The sequence below is a fragment of the Populus euphratica genome, unplaced genomic scaffold (genome assembly GCF_000495115.2).
Source record: "Populus euphratica unplaced genomic scaffold, PopEup_1.0 scaffold76.1, whole genome shotgun sequence".
In the NCBI taxonomy this organism is placed as follows: Eukaryota; Viridiplantae; Streptophyta; class Magnoliopsida; order Malpighiales; family Salicaceae; genus Populus; species Populus euphratica.
The window spans coordinates 1,268,745-1,284,423 of record NW_011499890.1 but is presented as its reverse complement, the minus strand read 5'-3'; the positions used below and the strand labels follow the sequence as shown (position 1 = coordinate 1,284,423).

Genomic DNA, 15,679 nt, shown 5'->3' with positions numbered 1-15,679 from the left:
CAACGTAGATTCAATCTGCAATATTTAGTAAAATAATTATTATTTTGGAAATCCAATTGGTAGTAGAATTTGTTTCTTGCTATAGAAGATTTTAGAATTATACTTTCTTTGATCTTGTATCGACTTTGACAAGCTTTGGAGAGGGTTCACTTGCTTTTAAATGACATGGACGAAAAACAAAACATAAAAAGACAACAATCAAAGAAAGGCAAAGATGTTCTCGAAAAGTTATCATCACAATATGTTAGTCTCGAGACCAAGGATTTGAAGCTGGAGCAAGGATTAAGGAAACCTCGAGGTGCAAGGTTTGTTTTCTTCTGTATTTTTTGATAATAGTCGATCATTTATTATTAATTCGTACTAATTAATGACTCCTGACTGCCTTTTCCATGCGTAAGAGCCAATTAGATACTAAGCTAATCCTTTCCGCAATCAATTAGATAGAATATTAAGGATCAATCAATTTATAACACGTTTTAACTGACCATCTTCTCGGAATCATTTCACTTGAAGCCTTCGATTTGATCAAGAAGACTTTAACGACGTTGCTTTATTGTTTTCTTTTACCAATGTGAAACTGAAGAAGCAAAATCAAACTTCTGCGGGTTCTTATGATTGTAAGAACCCTTCTTCAAAAATTTATATTGAATGTATTTTTATTCATAAAAATCCAAAAAAAATAAGAAAAAAAAGTTTAAAAGTTTAAAAATTTATTTTATAGGCTCAACCATCTTTTTCAAAAAAAAAATTAAAATTGTTATTTTTAATCAAAACAGAGTACATCAAATTAAGATGTAAAAAATTAGTTTTAATATGTTCATAACTAATATTATTATTCATGTCTTTTTTTTTTTAGTTTTTCTTCACAGAAGATATTGATTAAATTTTTTTTAAAAAGTATCAAAATATCCTAATCATTATTTAGTTCTGGACCCTTGAATTAATTAAAACTTCTATCTCAGTTCTTAAAATAATTTTTTTTGTGATCCTGTTATGCCACCTAACCTAACCTAGTGTACTAAGCTATTAGTAGATCTCACCACACTGCAACAAAGCTAGACCTAGCATGAGGCAACCTGTGCAATATCTGGATGGAAATGCTACTTTACCTGATTTACCACTGCAAGGTGCAGGAATCGGTTTAGTTCCAGCTAGCATTGAAGCATCTACAGAGCATGTTTTAACAATCCCTGTATCATCTGGTGAATTTTCTTCCTATTCCTTGTCCGGCTCTGAATCAACCTCCGTGGTCGTTGAACCAGCCATGCTTCCTGGAGGATTGATTACGAAAATATGTACATTAAGACTTGTTCGATGTGAAATATAGCGTAAGCTGCCGCGAAATTTTGAAGATTGTAGCATTTGTTCAATTTTTTTACAACCACTTGTATCTTGTGAGTTCTACCATGAAACAGTTGCCCTCCTGCAGACCGTAAGCCCAGAAACAAGGACGACTTGTAGGAGTTATTTAATTGTATCAAAATTATATAGTTTGATTATTAACATATAAATATTTCTTAACTAGCAGAATTAATAGATTTATGAAACATATAATAAATTCTATTTAAATTTAGCATGCATGATGAATCCATCTTGATTGATTATTGTGGTTGCTTAAAGTCAATCGATGATGGTTGATTGATCAAGTTGATTTTGTTGAAAAATAATTTTGATGCCTTTCACATCAAATAAATAATAAATTATATAAGCATATTATTACTTACTAAAGAATTATATACAAACAAAGAAAGCATGTTTGTTGGTGTTAATGATTCAATAATTTATTATGAAGGTTAAATTGCTACTTCTTAGAATTCAACGAGTCATCTTAAAATATTGCACTATATATCATAACTTATAAATAATTTTTAAAATATTTTATAATTAATTCAAACTGTAGTCCAGCACGTGATTTAAGCTCAAAATTCACATGGTCTAAAATCTCTCTAATCTAAAGGTTTTTAGGTTTTACAAGCCAATTTAAACCTTCAATTTCTTCTATATAAGTAAGTTATCAGATCTTATAATCATGCAATTTGGAATTAATATTATTTAGATTTTTTAAGATTAATTTCTTATCTATTTATAATTTATTTTAAGCCTATTATTTTCTCATGTTAAAATAATTAATTTGGCGAATTTATTTATTAAATGGTTGGTTAATTAAAATGATTCCATAAATCTTGTCATTGCTTCTTAAAATTGATAAGTTATAGAACTCAAATTTTACTTAATCCAAAAAAAAAAGATAAAAATAGAAAAAAGAGGAGGGCTAAATGGGTATAGGATTAAGTGTAGTGGGTTCAAGGATAAGTAGCACATGAAAAGAATAATGTGTGCGCTATGCATGCATCTTACATTAAGAGACAAGACGAGAGTCTTGCCAATGCATACGGTATTGGCTACACCATCGCATGACGTATACCATTTCTACAATTTATTATACTCATTTATTACGATGTTCTTTTGAAGAGTGTGTTTTCAAGTGTATCTTAAAAAAATATATGTTAAAATAATATTTTAAAAAAATTATTTTTAATATTGCATATCAAAATAATTTAAAATAAATAAATAAATATTTTTTATCTCTTGCGAGCGACTGCTACAACTTGTTTATTGTCATCTTTACCCTCTCCAATTTTCTTGGTCAAAGGCCAAAGTAGACTAAAAATTTTGAGTTAAAGCATAGAGAATCAGAGGGCCCACTTTGACCATCCTATTTTCTTGATTTAATTTTCTTCTGTGTAAAGTCAAAGATGGCCACCTAGGAATAACGTCGTCGAAATGGAATTTTCGTGTTATGTTCACCATTTAAATTAAATTAAATTAAATTAAATTAATCGCGACACATACTGGACCAAGTTTATTCATTGGAACGGTGCAACTGCAGATTTGCCCCTGCACTGAAATATTGAGGTCAATTTAGTCTGTACCCATTTATCTTATCAAATTCATAAAAAGCAAAAATATCTTGTATTTTTTTTTTCAATTTAAAATGATAAAATATAATAAAAAACAAAAGAGTTATTTAACTAATTTTCTGGGGCTTATTTATCCTAACACTTTCTTAAACATAGTAAAAGACTGATGTGCACTTGCAAGCAAAAACAATTAACTTGCCTTTAGAATTTTTTATTTATTTTTTAAACTAGCCTTTTTTTTATTATTATTATAATGAAGTTGATTAATAATAATTTAATAAATATTAATATTAATTAAAAAACTAGCACATAAGCTTTTCCTATACTAGTTGTGTGATTAGCATGATGGTTTTTAGAGACAAATATTAGCTTTAAAAGCAATCTTAGAATTGTCTTGACAACCCCTTCATATCTATCTAGGCTATACTTGTGGCTAATCAATGATTTAGAATTAATAATTTTTTTTTTTTATCCTTCTTGATTTCCACATTTAGCCCTCTAGATTTTAAAACCAACACTTTAATTTTTTTTTTGAGTTGATTTTTTTTTATTATTTGTTTTATTTAAAATAATTTATAAAAATAAAAAAATTCAACTTCATCTTCAAATTTTTAATCTATTAAATTTCATCATCATTATTTTTTTATTGCTATTTATTTATTTTAGATGGGTTTTAGATTTGAACTTTTTTTTACGATTTTATTCTCCAATCTTTTTCCTATCAAATTTTACCCTCATGTTCTCTTTTTTGTTTAAGCTTGTTTTTCTTTAATTTCATCATTCGGTATTTATTTAATAAAATATTAGACTCTATTTTTTATTTATTTTTTCTATGTAGAAACTTTCATTGGTTTTGAAAATAACATAGATTGTCTTAAATCTTTTAATTTGTCACTCTTTGTTAAATTTAATTTTTTTTAAAAAATTAATTTTTTATTAAATTAATTAATTAAATATAAATATAAAATACTCACTTTATAATATTTTGTTTTTTTGCTTGGTGAAGTGATGATGAATCCCCAACAGGTTTTTCCTTCATTTGCTCTCAGGTATTATATTAGCAGCTATTTTTTTATAATCAACTATTGCCAAAAATATTTATTTTATTTATCATTAATATATTTTTTAATCATATTATTAAATTAATTAAACTTATCAAATTCAAATTTATTTTGCTCCTTTGAAAACATTGACGACCACGCTGGCCACCCATCTATTTGACTATCTGCGAGCCCATCTCCATCTGCTCATAAGAATCAGGCTTGAACATCCTTTTATTTTGGTTTCGATAAATTAAAGAAATGGCACTGCAGTGCTCTTTGTTACTTCAGTCTTTTTTTACCCTAAATTAATTACAGTTCCTCCAGCACTTCAGATCTGTGAGCAAACTAGGGAATTTTGGGAAACCAGGTCTGAATCCGGACACTTGCGCACCGCATGTCCGAGCAACGGAGGTTTAAAACTGTTGATTCAATCTGCAATATTCAGTAAAATGATAAATATCTTGGAAGTCCAATTAGTAATAGAATTTGTTTCTTGCCATAGAAGACTTTAGAATTTTATTTTCTTTGACCTTGTATCAACCTTGAAAAGTAGCTTGCCCTATTTTTTCAGAGAAAAAGCTTCGGAGAAGGTTCGCATGCGCGCAAGTCACAGCAATGTGAAGAGACGTGTTAATAATTCAGTCTTGTCTTTAGACTGACGATTTGAAACTGTAACAACTGTTACGGAGAAACTGAAGCGAAAAAAGTTTGTCTTCTGTTACCAATCTTCTGCACGTTCTTATGATGATTGCATCGTTCAAATCATTGCACTTTCTACTCGGCCTGTTTCTTTCCTTGAATTTCTTGGCCTTAGCTCAAGAGCAAAATCACTTCATCTATCATGGCTTCACTGGAGCCAACCTGCACCTCAGCGAGAATGCAAAAATCCATCCAAATGGTCTCTTAGAGCTGACAAACACTTCAAAACGGCAAATTGGCCGCGCTTTCTTCCCATTCCCTTTTCAGTTCAACACATCTTTATTCAACAATTCTCGGTCTCTCTCATTCTCTACCCAGTTTGCGTTTGCCATGGTCCCTGAGCAGCCTATACTTGGTGGCCATGGCATGGCCTTCACAATCTCTCCAACTATGGACTTCACAGGGGCTTTGGCAGCTCAGTACTTTGGAATCCTCAATTCTACAAGCAATGGCCTGTCTTCAAACCATCTATTGGCAGTTGAGCTGGATGCAGTTCCGAGCCAGGATCTTAAAGACATCAATGACAGCCACGTTGGAATTGATGTAAACAGCTTGATATCCATTGAATCTGCTCCGGTGACCTACTTTTCAGATGAGGAAAAGGAGAATAAGAGCTTGACTCTCATAAGTGGTCATGAGATGCACGTGTGGATAGATTATGATGAAGTAGAGAAGCTACTCAATGTTACAGTTGCTCCTGTCACAAGAACAAAACCAACCTTGCCTCTCTTGTCAACAACTATCGATCTTTCTTCTGTTATGTTGGATTCTATGTACGTTGGTTTTTCTTCATCTACTGGAGCAGTGGCTAGCAGCCACTATATTCTGGGGTGGAGCTTCAACAGAGGCGGACAAGCTCAAAGCCTTGACGTGTCAAAGTTGCCTTCACTCCCCCCTCAAAGAAAATCAAGAAAAAAACCATATTTAAGAATTCTGGTCCCAGCAATAACAGCAATCATTTTGCTGGTAGCAATCTCTGGTGCTGCTTATATAATAAGGAGGAAGAAATATGAAGAACTGCGCGAAGATTGGGAACAGGAGTATGGTCCTCAAAGATTCTCCTACAAGGATTTATACAAAGCAACTACAGGTTTCACGGACAGGAAGTTGCTGGGAAGTGGAGGTTTTGGAAAGGTTTACAGAGGAGTATTGCCTTCTTCCAATATGCAAGTCGCGATCAAGAAAGTATCACATGATTCCAAACAAGGAACTAAGCAGTTTGTTGCTGAGATTGCTAGCATGGGAAGGCTGAGGCACAGGAACTTGGTCCAGCTCCTAGGCTATTGCCGGAGAAAGGGAGAGCTCCTCTTGGTCTATGATTACATGCCCAATGGAAGCCTTGATAAACTCCTATTTCACAATGACACACCCAGCCTTAATTGGGTTCAGCGATATAAGGTCCTCAGAGGAGTTGCGTCGGCCCTTCTTTACCTCCATGAAGAGTGGGAACAGGTTGTTCTGCATAGAGATGTGAAAGCTAGCAATATATTGTTAGATGATGATTTCAATGGTCGACTAGGAGATTTTGGGCTTGCTAAATTCTATGATCGTGGGGCTAATCCTCAAACAACCTGTGTGGTTGGAACAGTTGGATATATTGCGCCAGAGGTTACTAGAACAGGAAGGGCCACTACCAGCAGTGATGTTTTTGCTTTTGGCACTTTTATGCTTGAAATGGCTTGTGGAAGGAAACCTTTAGAGCCAGAACAATCGGCAGAAAAGATGATTTTGGTTGACTGGGTTCTTGATTCCTTGAAAATAGGAGACATTCTACGAACAGGTGATCCAAGATTGGAAGGTAATTACGTGGTGGAGGAAATGGAATTGGTTTTGAAGCTAGGTCTGCTTTGTTCTTTCTCTACACCACAAGCTAGGCCAAGCATGAGGCAAATTGCGCAATATTTGGATGGGAATGCTACCTTGCCAGAGATGCCGCTTGATGGTGCTAGCATAGGTTTGATGCCAGCTAGTCTTGAAGAACCTGGAGATTTCACCTTGTCTTTCCATAGATCTAATGATTACTCTGCTCATTCCTTCTCTAGTACCGACTCAATCCTCAGCTGTGGTCGTTGAATCATGGCTTAATGAGGTATAAATTCTTTAACCTCAAGACTAACAGCTGGCATGTGGCAAGCCTGGTATTAGTGGTGAAGAGGAAGGTAGATTGGAATGCTTGGAAGGTTTGTGCATACCATAGTAATCCTCAAAGCACCACAAAGACTGCTCTAAGAGGGGTTAATTTATTAGCATACAAACATAGGTATAATTTATGATTTAAGCAAAACACATGGTTGAAATAGTACAATGTTTGATGAAACAATGCTAGTCAATGATGGCCGTGTAGCTTCTTCCATTCACCTCAGCGCTCTAACCCCACCCCACAATTGAACTCAACAATGCCTCATTCCCAAACTAGTTAGAATCAGTTTCACAGATCTTCCTTCTCCATTCATTTAGTCCTTGTTTCTTTTTTGATAAAACTCTCCACTTACTTCTGTTATGGACTCAAATGATTAATCACTTATGCCTACCTCGTTTGTACATTGAAGTTTAATTACATATTGAACTATTCTGACTTCTGATATAATGATCTGCAGAAAGCATAGGCTTCAGTCAGCTTTCCACAATACAGAAAATCCAACACCCAGTATCATCGATTATCCTAACTAGAGTGCAGTTCAGTGTGATATGGCTGCTGGCCGGGTGGTTTATTCACAGACTAGTAGTGGAATAAAAAAATTGGTGATAATGTATCTTGATGCTGATGTTATATACACATATAACTGTTTTAATCTTTCTACAAACAGTCAAGATTGCAAAAACCACGTTCAAGGAAGAAAGAAGATATAGACAGCAGCTTTGTAGGTTGAAAAGGGATTAAAACACCTGCCAAGAAAAAGTAAAGAAACATTGCAACAAAATTTGCAATTAGAAGGCAGCAATATTAATAACCCTGCTTTCAGAAAGAGTGTAGATACCCAATTACCTAATGAAAAGGCTAGAGATGTCTGATAAAAAAGCTTCCATCATTTCTCCCGGTTATTGGGTCACAGCTTGTTGCAGATGAGGCAGCGCAACCTCTTAGGACAGGGTACGTTCACTTTCTGTTTCCTGCATCCAACTACCCCAAGTGATTAAACAGACTCTGATTTATTAAGCACTGGAGATTAGTTGTAATGATCAACTTTAATTCTAATTTGGGTCCCTCAAAGAACTTACACAGAGCAAGGTAAACATGAAGTGACTTGATTCCATCTTAGGAAAAACAAGCTCATACTGGAAAGATTTAACAGACATTAGCCTCCCCGAGAAATAACACAAAAAAAAAGGAAGTTGATACAGATGCAGGATAGCCATCAAAGTGAAAATTACCGGTACTGATGTGTTCATATGAACTCATTGTGCCCGTGAGAGCTTGGAAGAGAGAACCAACCACTCCCTTTCCTCCAGGTAATATCTTGCTGGTCACAGAGGTGTCAAAGGAAAGGACTGCAGCCATGGATCAACTGTTGTGGTGGCTGTGACTGACAAATCAGCTCACTAAGACAATCCGCAATAGGAAAAGAAATGAATCAGGGAAGGACGTTCTGTGGAGTGGTGAGGTTTCTATTATGAAAGATAAGGTTTTTTTAAAAAAAAAAAATTAATTTTTTTATATTATTTTAATACATTAATTTTAAAATAATTATTTTTAAAAAATATTGTTTTGATATATTTTCAAATAAAAAATACTTTAAAAAGCCATAACTACTACTGAGAGTGATCATTTTTTGTTCAATTCAGTTTTTACTTATAAAAACAATCAAATTGAATTTTTTTGAAAAAACCAAAACCGAACTAAACCCAATTTAAACCCAATTCCAACTGACCGGTTTCAATTCGGTTTGGTTTAGTTTTCCATGTCAAAAACTAAAAAAACCTATATTGTTTTTTAACATCCAAAAACCACAAAATCAAACTTATATTCATAACCAGAAACCTCAATAATAATGATAAATCCATACCACTCTTTTCTTAAGTAAATGACCTTCCACAAAACCATAACAACACATCGCGCTCTTTCATAGTAATCAATTATTCTTTATTATTACAAATCTGAAAACCTACATCATCAAAAATTATACTCTTAAACAAAAATCATCACCAATACAATAAACATTGCTTAGTGTCTAATGCCATTTTTTTTATTCATTTTCCTTTCATAAAAAAAAACTCAGCAACTATCATCAACTCAAACCATGAAATTAAACCCAACCCCCACTTTTTTTTACCTCTATTAATTACCCATAAATTGAAGAAATCTTATTGTTTTTGAGGCTTAGGAATGTTACCAGGATGATAAATCTAAAAATGATTGAAAAATAAATATTGAAAGGTTATGTCTAGCTTGTGGAAGCTTGGGCAGGATAGTCGAAGAACAAAAAGTTAATTATGAGTGGTGTGAAGAATTGATTAGGTGTGGAGTCTGTGGACTTTTAAGAGTTTGGGTGGGGATGGTTAAAGAACAAAGAACTAATTAGATATGGACTTGTGAGTACCGTGAAGAATTAATTGGGTGTGAACTTGTGAGTGTTGTAGGAGGTTTAAGGATTGAGAAGGTGTGACGTGGGTTGTGTATGACGTATATGTGAGGGATATTTATAGAATATTTTTTTTAATTTAAATCAGTTTAATTTGATTTGGGTTATTCGATTTAAGAATTACAAAACTGAAACCAAACTAAGCCAGAAGTTTTTCTAAATATTTTAATTGAATTTTTTTCATTGTTTAGTTTTTTCGATTAATTTTTCTGCTTTCTCGATTAAATTGGTTTTTTGGTTTTTTTTCACCTCTAGTTATTATAATAATAAAAAAAACTTGAAAATTGCTAATTGAGTAAAATGATCTATTTATTTTTGTGTTTTAAAAGTATTTTAAAAAAATTAAAATTTTTTATTTTTTTGTTTTAAATTAATTTTTTATATTTTTAGATTATTTTGATGTGTTAAAGTCAAAAATAATTTAAAAAAAATAAAAAAATTATTTTAATATATTTTCAAATAAAAATATACTTTAAAAAATAATCATTACTATATTTCCAAACACTGAAAAAAAAAAAAGCTGAAGTTTGTATCACCACTTAAAGTATCACTTTTGAAATAAATTTTCTTTTATATAAGTAATTTTCAAATATTTAACTTAACTACACAATAAAACTATACACACTCTCTCTCTCTCTAAAAAAACAGAGGTTGAAGTTAAAGTATCACTTTTGAAATAATTTTTTTATATAAATAATTTTCAAATAATTAATTGAACTATACAATAAAACTATATATATATATATATATATAGACACACACTCAAGGGAATTAAATGTGTGTTTAGCATCATGACAGGTTTTACGATTATAATTTAAATATTTGTTAACAGCGAGAAAATTCTTTCGACTTCGAGTCTGGATCTTTTAGTATTGAATCAGAGCAGCATTAGATCAATGCTATAGAGAAAAACGTCTTTCAATAATAATGCTAGGATCTTAACCTTAACAACTAAGAAACTTGGAAAAAAAAAAGAAGAAGAAGAAGAGAATTTACATAACTATTATGTTCATTACTTGTCCTACACCTTAAGAGTTGTAGTAGCTAATCCATGTGTTTGTTCTTATGTTGCTGAATACTGAATACTGGAGCAGTAGCCATACTCCCTTTTTGAATGAGTTTTTATCCTCAAGAATTAGCATTAAACTCTGGAAATTGTTTGCTCAATTCCTCATGATCCTCCCATGTAGAGTTTTCCTCAAATAAGTTGGACCATTGTACTAGCATCATGGGAGCAACTTTGTTTTTGCAATAGAAGTCACTCTAGCCTTGCCATACTCATCAACTACTGTCAGATTAAAAGATATTACTGCTTGATCTCCAACCTTCTGTTTTAGTAATGAAACATGAAAAACATGATGCATTAATGTTCCTCCTGGTGGCAGTAGTTTGTAAGCCACAGTTTCCACCTTTTGCACCACGTTATAAGTTTCATAGAATCTAGGATTAAGCTTTAAATTCTTTCTTAAAGCTACTCTTATCTGCTTATATGGTTGCAATTTAAGATAAATCAAGCCCCTCACATTGAACTCCCTCTTAGATCTGCGTTTATCTATTGTCGTTTCCAACTGCCTCTGAAGAATGCGATCCATGTTTGTTTATTCGAACCTGCAACATCTCATCCACAACAGCCACCAGAGAAACATCTTGAACTATAATAGTACATAACCATCAATGCTTGAAAGGGAGACATCTTAATGGCAAAGTGATGGCTGGTGTTGTAGCACTATTATGCCAATGACAGCCATGAATACCACGTATTGGGACCATACATAGACATACATCTTAGGTCTTTCAGATGGCTGGTGTTGTAGCACTATTATTCGATCATTGATCAGCTCTTTCAGATGGCCCATCTGATTGAGGATGATAGGCAGAGCTCATGAATAGCTTGAATCACAACCTTTTAAACAGTTCCAAGATACTTGAAAGTATCTTTTCTTTCCGTCACAATTGAAGCTATCAGACCATGAAACTTATAAAAATAATCCAGAAATGTGTATGTAACCTCTTGAGCTGAGAATGAATATGCTAAGGCAATAAAATACGCATATTTTATATCTATTATTACCATGATGATATCCATGCCTTCAGATTTAGGAAGTGTTTCAATGAAGTTCATTGTGGTATTCTTCCATGTACCTTCTGACAATGGCAGAGGTTGCAGCAACCCTGGATAAACCACTCGTTCCATCTTTTCCCTTTTACAAGTATTACATTCTTACACAAGCTATTTAAAACTACTTAAGAACTTAATAAAAGAAACGTCAGCTAATTGCTAGTTTTGGCAAAACGTTCAAAAGGCTTTGGATAATGTTGAAGTCGAAGACAAAATCAAAGCTACAGTAACCCTTAATACTAATGTTTAAGAATCATCTTACAACAACCCCTCTTCGGCTGTTGGGAAAGAGTCTTTCCTGTCAAGTTTTCATAGCACTTGCGACAATGTTACATCTACATTTTCAGCATTGCAAGACGTTTCCAGCATTGCAAGTTTTACTAGCCCTTAATGCTGATGTTCATGAATCATCTTCCAACAAACCACCCGATGGCAATCTCCGTAACAACGTGAAGGATGTTATGATTCACACTGTGAAGTTTCTTTGTCAAATTAAACCTCATTGGCCTGCAGATGGTAACAGTGCTGGCGATTTGAAGATCATAATGGGACAAGTTGGCTGGCCTACAGATGATAACATTAATGCAGACCCCAAATTAGCTAAAACGTTCCATGACGGTCTCCTTAAAAATGGGAACCCCTGTCCGACCAGGTTAATTGGATGTGTATCTCTTTGACCTAATTGAAGAATAAGAAGAGCATTGCACCAGGACATTTCGAGAGACATTGGGGACTCTTTCGCTATAATGAAAAGCCAAAATTTCCATGGATTTATCTGGAAAAGGTGATGAAGAGACGCTAATAGCAGCATATGAAGTCCAATACATGTCATCTCAATGGTGTGTGCTTGATGAGGAAAATAAGAACTTGACCATGATAAAATTGAAATCAGTTATGCCCTACTCTTTGGTCGTGATAGTTGTGAATGTTGAATATTTAGATAGTGTTTGAAAACTTGGTTTTTGAAAGAAAAAAAAATCTTTAGTTAAAATTATTTTTTTTTGTTTTGGATTATTTTTATATGTTTTATAAAAAAAATTATTTCTAACAAATAAAAATAAAAATAAAAATATATTATTTTAATATATTTTTAAATAAAAAAATATTTTAAACAACAACCACTATTATCCTTAAACACTTTTTTAAAGGGAGATTCCAACTTATAGGTGTCTGCTCAATACCCTTCTTTATTAATTATATATATGCTTTTGATTATCTTTCTTTTTTTTGCTTGGTAAAGACAAGTTTCATTATGTATTTTTTTTATTTATATATGTTTTTATATTTTTCTACAAGTTTTTAAAAAAGATTTTAAAATTAAATATTTATTATCATAAAATTTTATTCTTGTCTATTGTCATAATTCTTTGAAATTTTTTGAAGTACGTCATTATCCTTAAAGATATTTAAGTTTTTTATTTATAAAAATAAAATTACAAGTCTGAAAATTTATATATTTGTTTATTTTTATAATCATAATTTCATTTGAATAATTTATAATAATGGTGGTATAAAAAAAGAATAGATTATAATTATAAATTGTTTTATAAATGAGAAAAAAACATACATTCAAAAAAGATATTATGAAATATTTTTTGAAAGAAAAAACAATTTAAGGTAGTTTTTTAAATATATAAAGCACAATTAAATTTGAACTTTCTTGGAAGATGAGCTATAAAAATAAATTTACTGATCTTAAAATTAACACACGGAGATTTATAGATAATTTATCTTTTAAAGATTAAATTTATAGATACTTCTAAGCCAAAGAGAAAAAGAAAAGCAAAAGCAGGAAGTTTTTAAGAAGGTGTTTGGGTTTGCTGCTGCAGCTATTGTTGGTATCAAAAGTTATTTTAAAGTGTTTGGTTACTACTGACACACTTTTTTTTTATGTGGGTCCCCCTTCAAAACTGAGATTAGACCTCAGTTTTTAAAAAGCAAAAAATAATTGCTTTTTGTTGTCGTGTTCTCCTCTTTTTCACTGACACTGTATAATTTTAATTAACATTGTAAAACTTTCCCGTTGGAAAGCCCATCTTCCCCTTTATTCCTAATTTGTTTTGATTTCTTTGGCCTTCACAATGAGTGTTGAACACCTTATCCTCATCCAAAATCCTTTCCAAACAATTCAAGTGGTCTGAGTTCACCATATGCATTGGGTTCTTTGATTTCATTGGATTCTTTCCAAAAGTTTCCCCTAGTTTTTCTTTTAGCCCGTCAATGTTGAGGAGGCAAACATCTTTTTTTGCCCATTATCTAGTAGCCATCTTTTAATCAACAGCAGCTATGCTTTCTCCTCCAAGTTCTAGAACAATTGTTGTGAGATGTTTCATTGCATTGGTAATTTCATCCTAATCTTGTGTTGTTTTTAGGCCGAGGGAAAAAGAAAACGAAGAAGAGGCAAATGGGGAATTGAAGGGAAGTGGTGGCGGCTGGTTCTAGAAATTTACAGATTTTTATCCGTGATTGAAAACGATGCCCTTTAAAAACAAGTATAAATACAAATTAAATATGCTTGGTTTTCATTGGTTGATGAAAATTCAAATAAGTTTTTATGTAATAATGGCAACAAAACATATATTGCTTATCCTATTATAATTTATTTGTGTAAAGCTTTTTTATTGAGTGGTTATATTTAGAGGTAATTTTTGTTACAAATAATATATATATATATATATATATGTTTATTTAAAAAAAATTAAATACATTGATGTTTAGTTGTATCGACGGCACTATATAACTATATTAGAAGGAGATTGCAAGATGATAAAAAAATTTTCGAGTATGATCGTAATTTTAATTTTATTTTTTACCTAATATTGTACCTCGTTTAGCTATTCAATTATCGTAAAGGCCTTCACATATGAGATTTATACACGATAGAATTGTAAGTAGTTTGTTATATATATATATATATATATGTATGTATGTATGTATTCTTTTAGGTAATTTTATAATCAAACCTCGTACAAAAAACATATAATCAAATATAAAAACTTATTTTTCTCAACCATAATTTTAATTAAACATGTTAAAATTTAAAATAAATCTTATAAAACATATTTTTTATTAAATTATATTTTTAAAACTACAACCACAAAAACAACTACAGCAAAGATACTCTAGGTTTGAAACCCAAAAAGAGATTTTGAGTCGTGGGCTTTTCACTTCATGATCCAAGGTTTTACCTTTATTTTTGTTTCAGGTCCTCTTCCTTCGACATCGAAGCTTCTAGATGCTTCAATGCTGTTGAATTTGCCAACGGCTCGTTTAGATGGCAGTGAGATAGGGTTTTGCACTGCTACTACATTCTTCTATTAAGGGTAAGGCATTTGTGGCTCACCTACGTTCGTCATGTCCGTAACAGAGGCATAAGATGAGGTGCGACGCCAACTGAACTGGCACCAAATAGTGGCTTCACCACCCTTTTCTCCTTTAAACAAGGATAAATCAAACAAAATGCATTTTACTTATGGAAGAGGAATTCCCTTCATTGACCACCCCTTTTAATCCTCTATTCTCCATGAAAATTGGCTCTTGGCACAGAGAGAGGGGGTGGGTGGGGTGGGGGAGATTACAGAATCTCATGCAATATTATTGTAGCTGTGCATCAGGTAGAGGACAATATTTCTTGCGAGTTTTTTTTTTTTTTTTTTCAGATAGCGGCTATCATCGTATTCAAGAATGGAGCAATATGATGGCAACATATTTCAAAGACAAGCACAACCAATACCCAAAACCAATGACAAGGTACGGAAGCCACCCACAAGGCTACAGAAGCAAGCCCCACGAGCTCTCGATCTCGATCAGCTCTCCACCCCTCTTCTGCCTGCTAGTCAGGCCTCTCCTCCTCCGACTCCAATCCCTCTCCTATCACCACTTTCTGTATCTCCTCCGCCGTTGCCATCGGAGGCAGAAGAATTTACATTTCCTGTAACATGTGGGGATAATGACAAAGGGAAGGAAGATGATGTTCACGATGTATATTCAGAGGCAAGAGTTTGGCAACATCCAGCAGTAGCCAGTGGATACATTGAGCCGTCATCCTTTTTTACTCTCTTCCGATCTAAATGTCTACCCGTTGATCACGCACAGTCATGATTTTCAATTGTATGTTGAGTTACTGTGCATGATTTCAACTCGTTGCAGGTTCTGTTTCGTTTTTTCAACCTCCGAGGATTTCTCTCCGACACAGGTCACAACTCAATACTGCATTTTCTAGGATGGAAATCCCTACGATGTATAATTGTTTCGTTTGTTGATCTCAATATGAACTCTCTTGGAACGGTTTCGCCAGAAAGATGTAAATAAACACAA

General features: G+C 32.7%; 2 protein-coding genes and 1 long non-coding RNA gene across 4 annotated transcripts; 2 read left to right on the top strand and 1 right to left on the bottom strand.

The window, feature by feature from the left end:
- The first annotated feature begins 565 nt into the window (after positions 1-565).
- On the top strand, positions 566-7,592 carry LOC105131129 (L-type lectin-domain containing receptor kinase I.8). Its single transcript, XM_011033948.1, has 2 exons — positions 566-590; positions 4,685-7,592. Exon 2 carries the CDS (start codon positions 4,706-4,708, stop codon positions 6,734-6,736), a length of 2,031 nt encoding a protein of 676 aa, XP_011032250.1. The 5' UTR covers positions 566-590; positions 4,685-4,705; the 3' UTR covers positions 6,737-7,592.
- On the bottom strand, positions 7,396-8,284 carry LOC105131130 (uncharacterized). 2 transcript variants are annotated; one of them, XR_843374.1, is made up of 3 exons: positions 8,036-8,284; positions 7,883-7,939; positions 7,396-7,784 (listed from the first exon to the last, which is right to left on the bottom strand). It is a non-coding gene; the product is annotated as an uncharacterized LOC105131130 (long non-coding RNA). The 2 variants fall into 2 exon arrangements; XR_843373.1 differs by having other exon boundaries at positions 7,396-7,774.
- Positions 8,285-15,046: 6,762 nt separating this feature from the next.
- Positions 15,047-15,463, top strand: LOC105131161 (uncharacterized). Its single transcript, XM_011033997.1, has one exon. It carries the CDS (start codon positions 15,047-15,049, stop codon positions 15,461-15,463), a length of 417 nt encoding a protein of 138 aa, XP_011032299.1.
- The last annotated feature ends 216 nt before the right edge of the window (positions 15,464-15,679 follow it).

What these genes read in the sequence shown, in the direction of transcription:
- LOC105131129 (XM_011033948.1), top strand. Translation starts at nt 4,706, where the DNA reads ATGATGATTGCATCGTTCAAATCATTGCACTTTCTACTCGGCCTGTTT.
- LOC105131161 (XM_011033997.1), top strand. Translation starts at nt 15,047, where the DNA reads ATGGAGCAATATGATGGCAACATATTTCAAAGACAAGCACAACCAATA.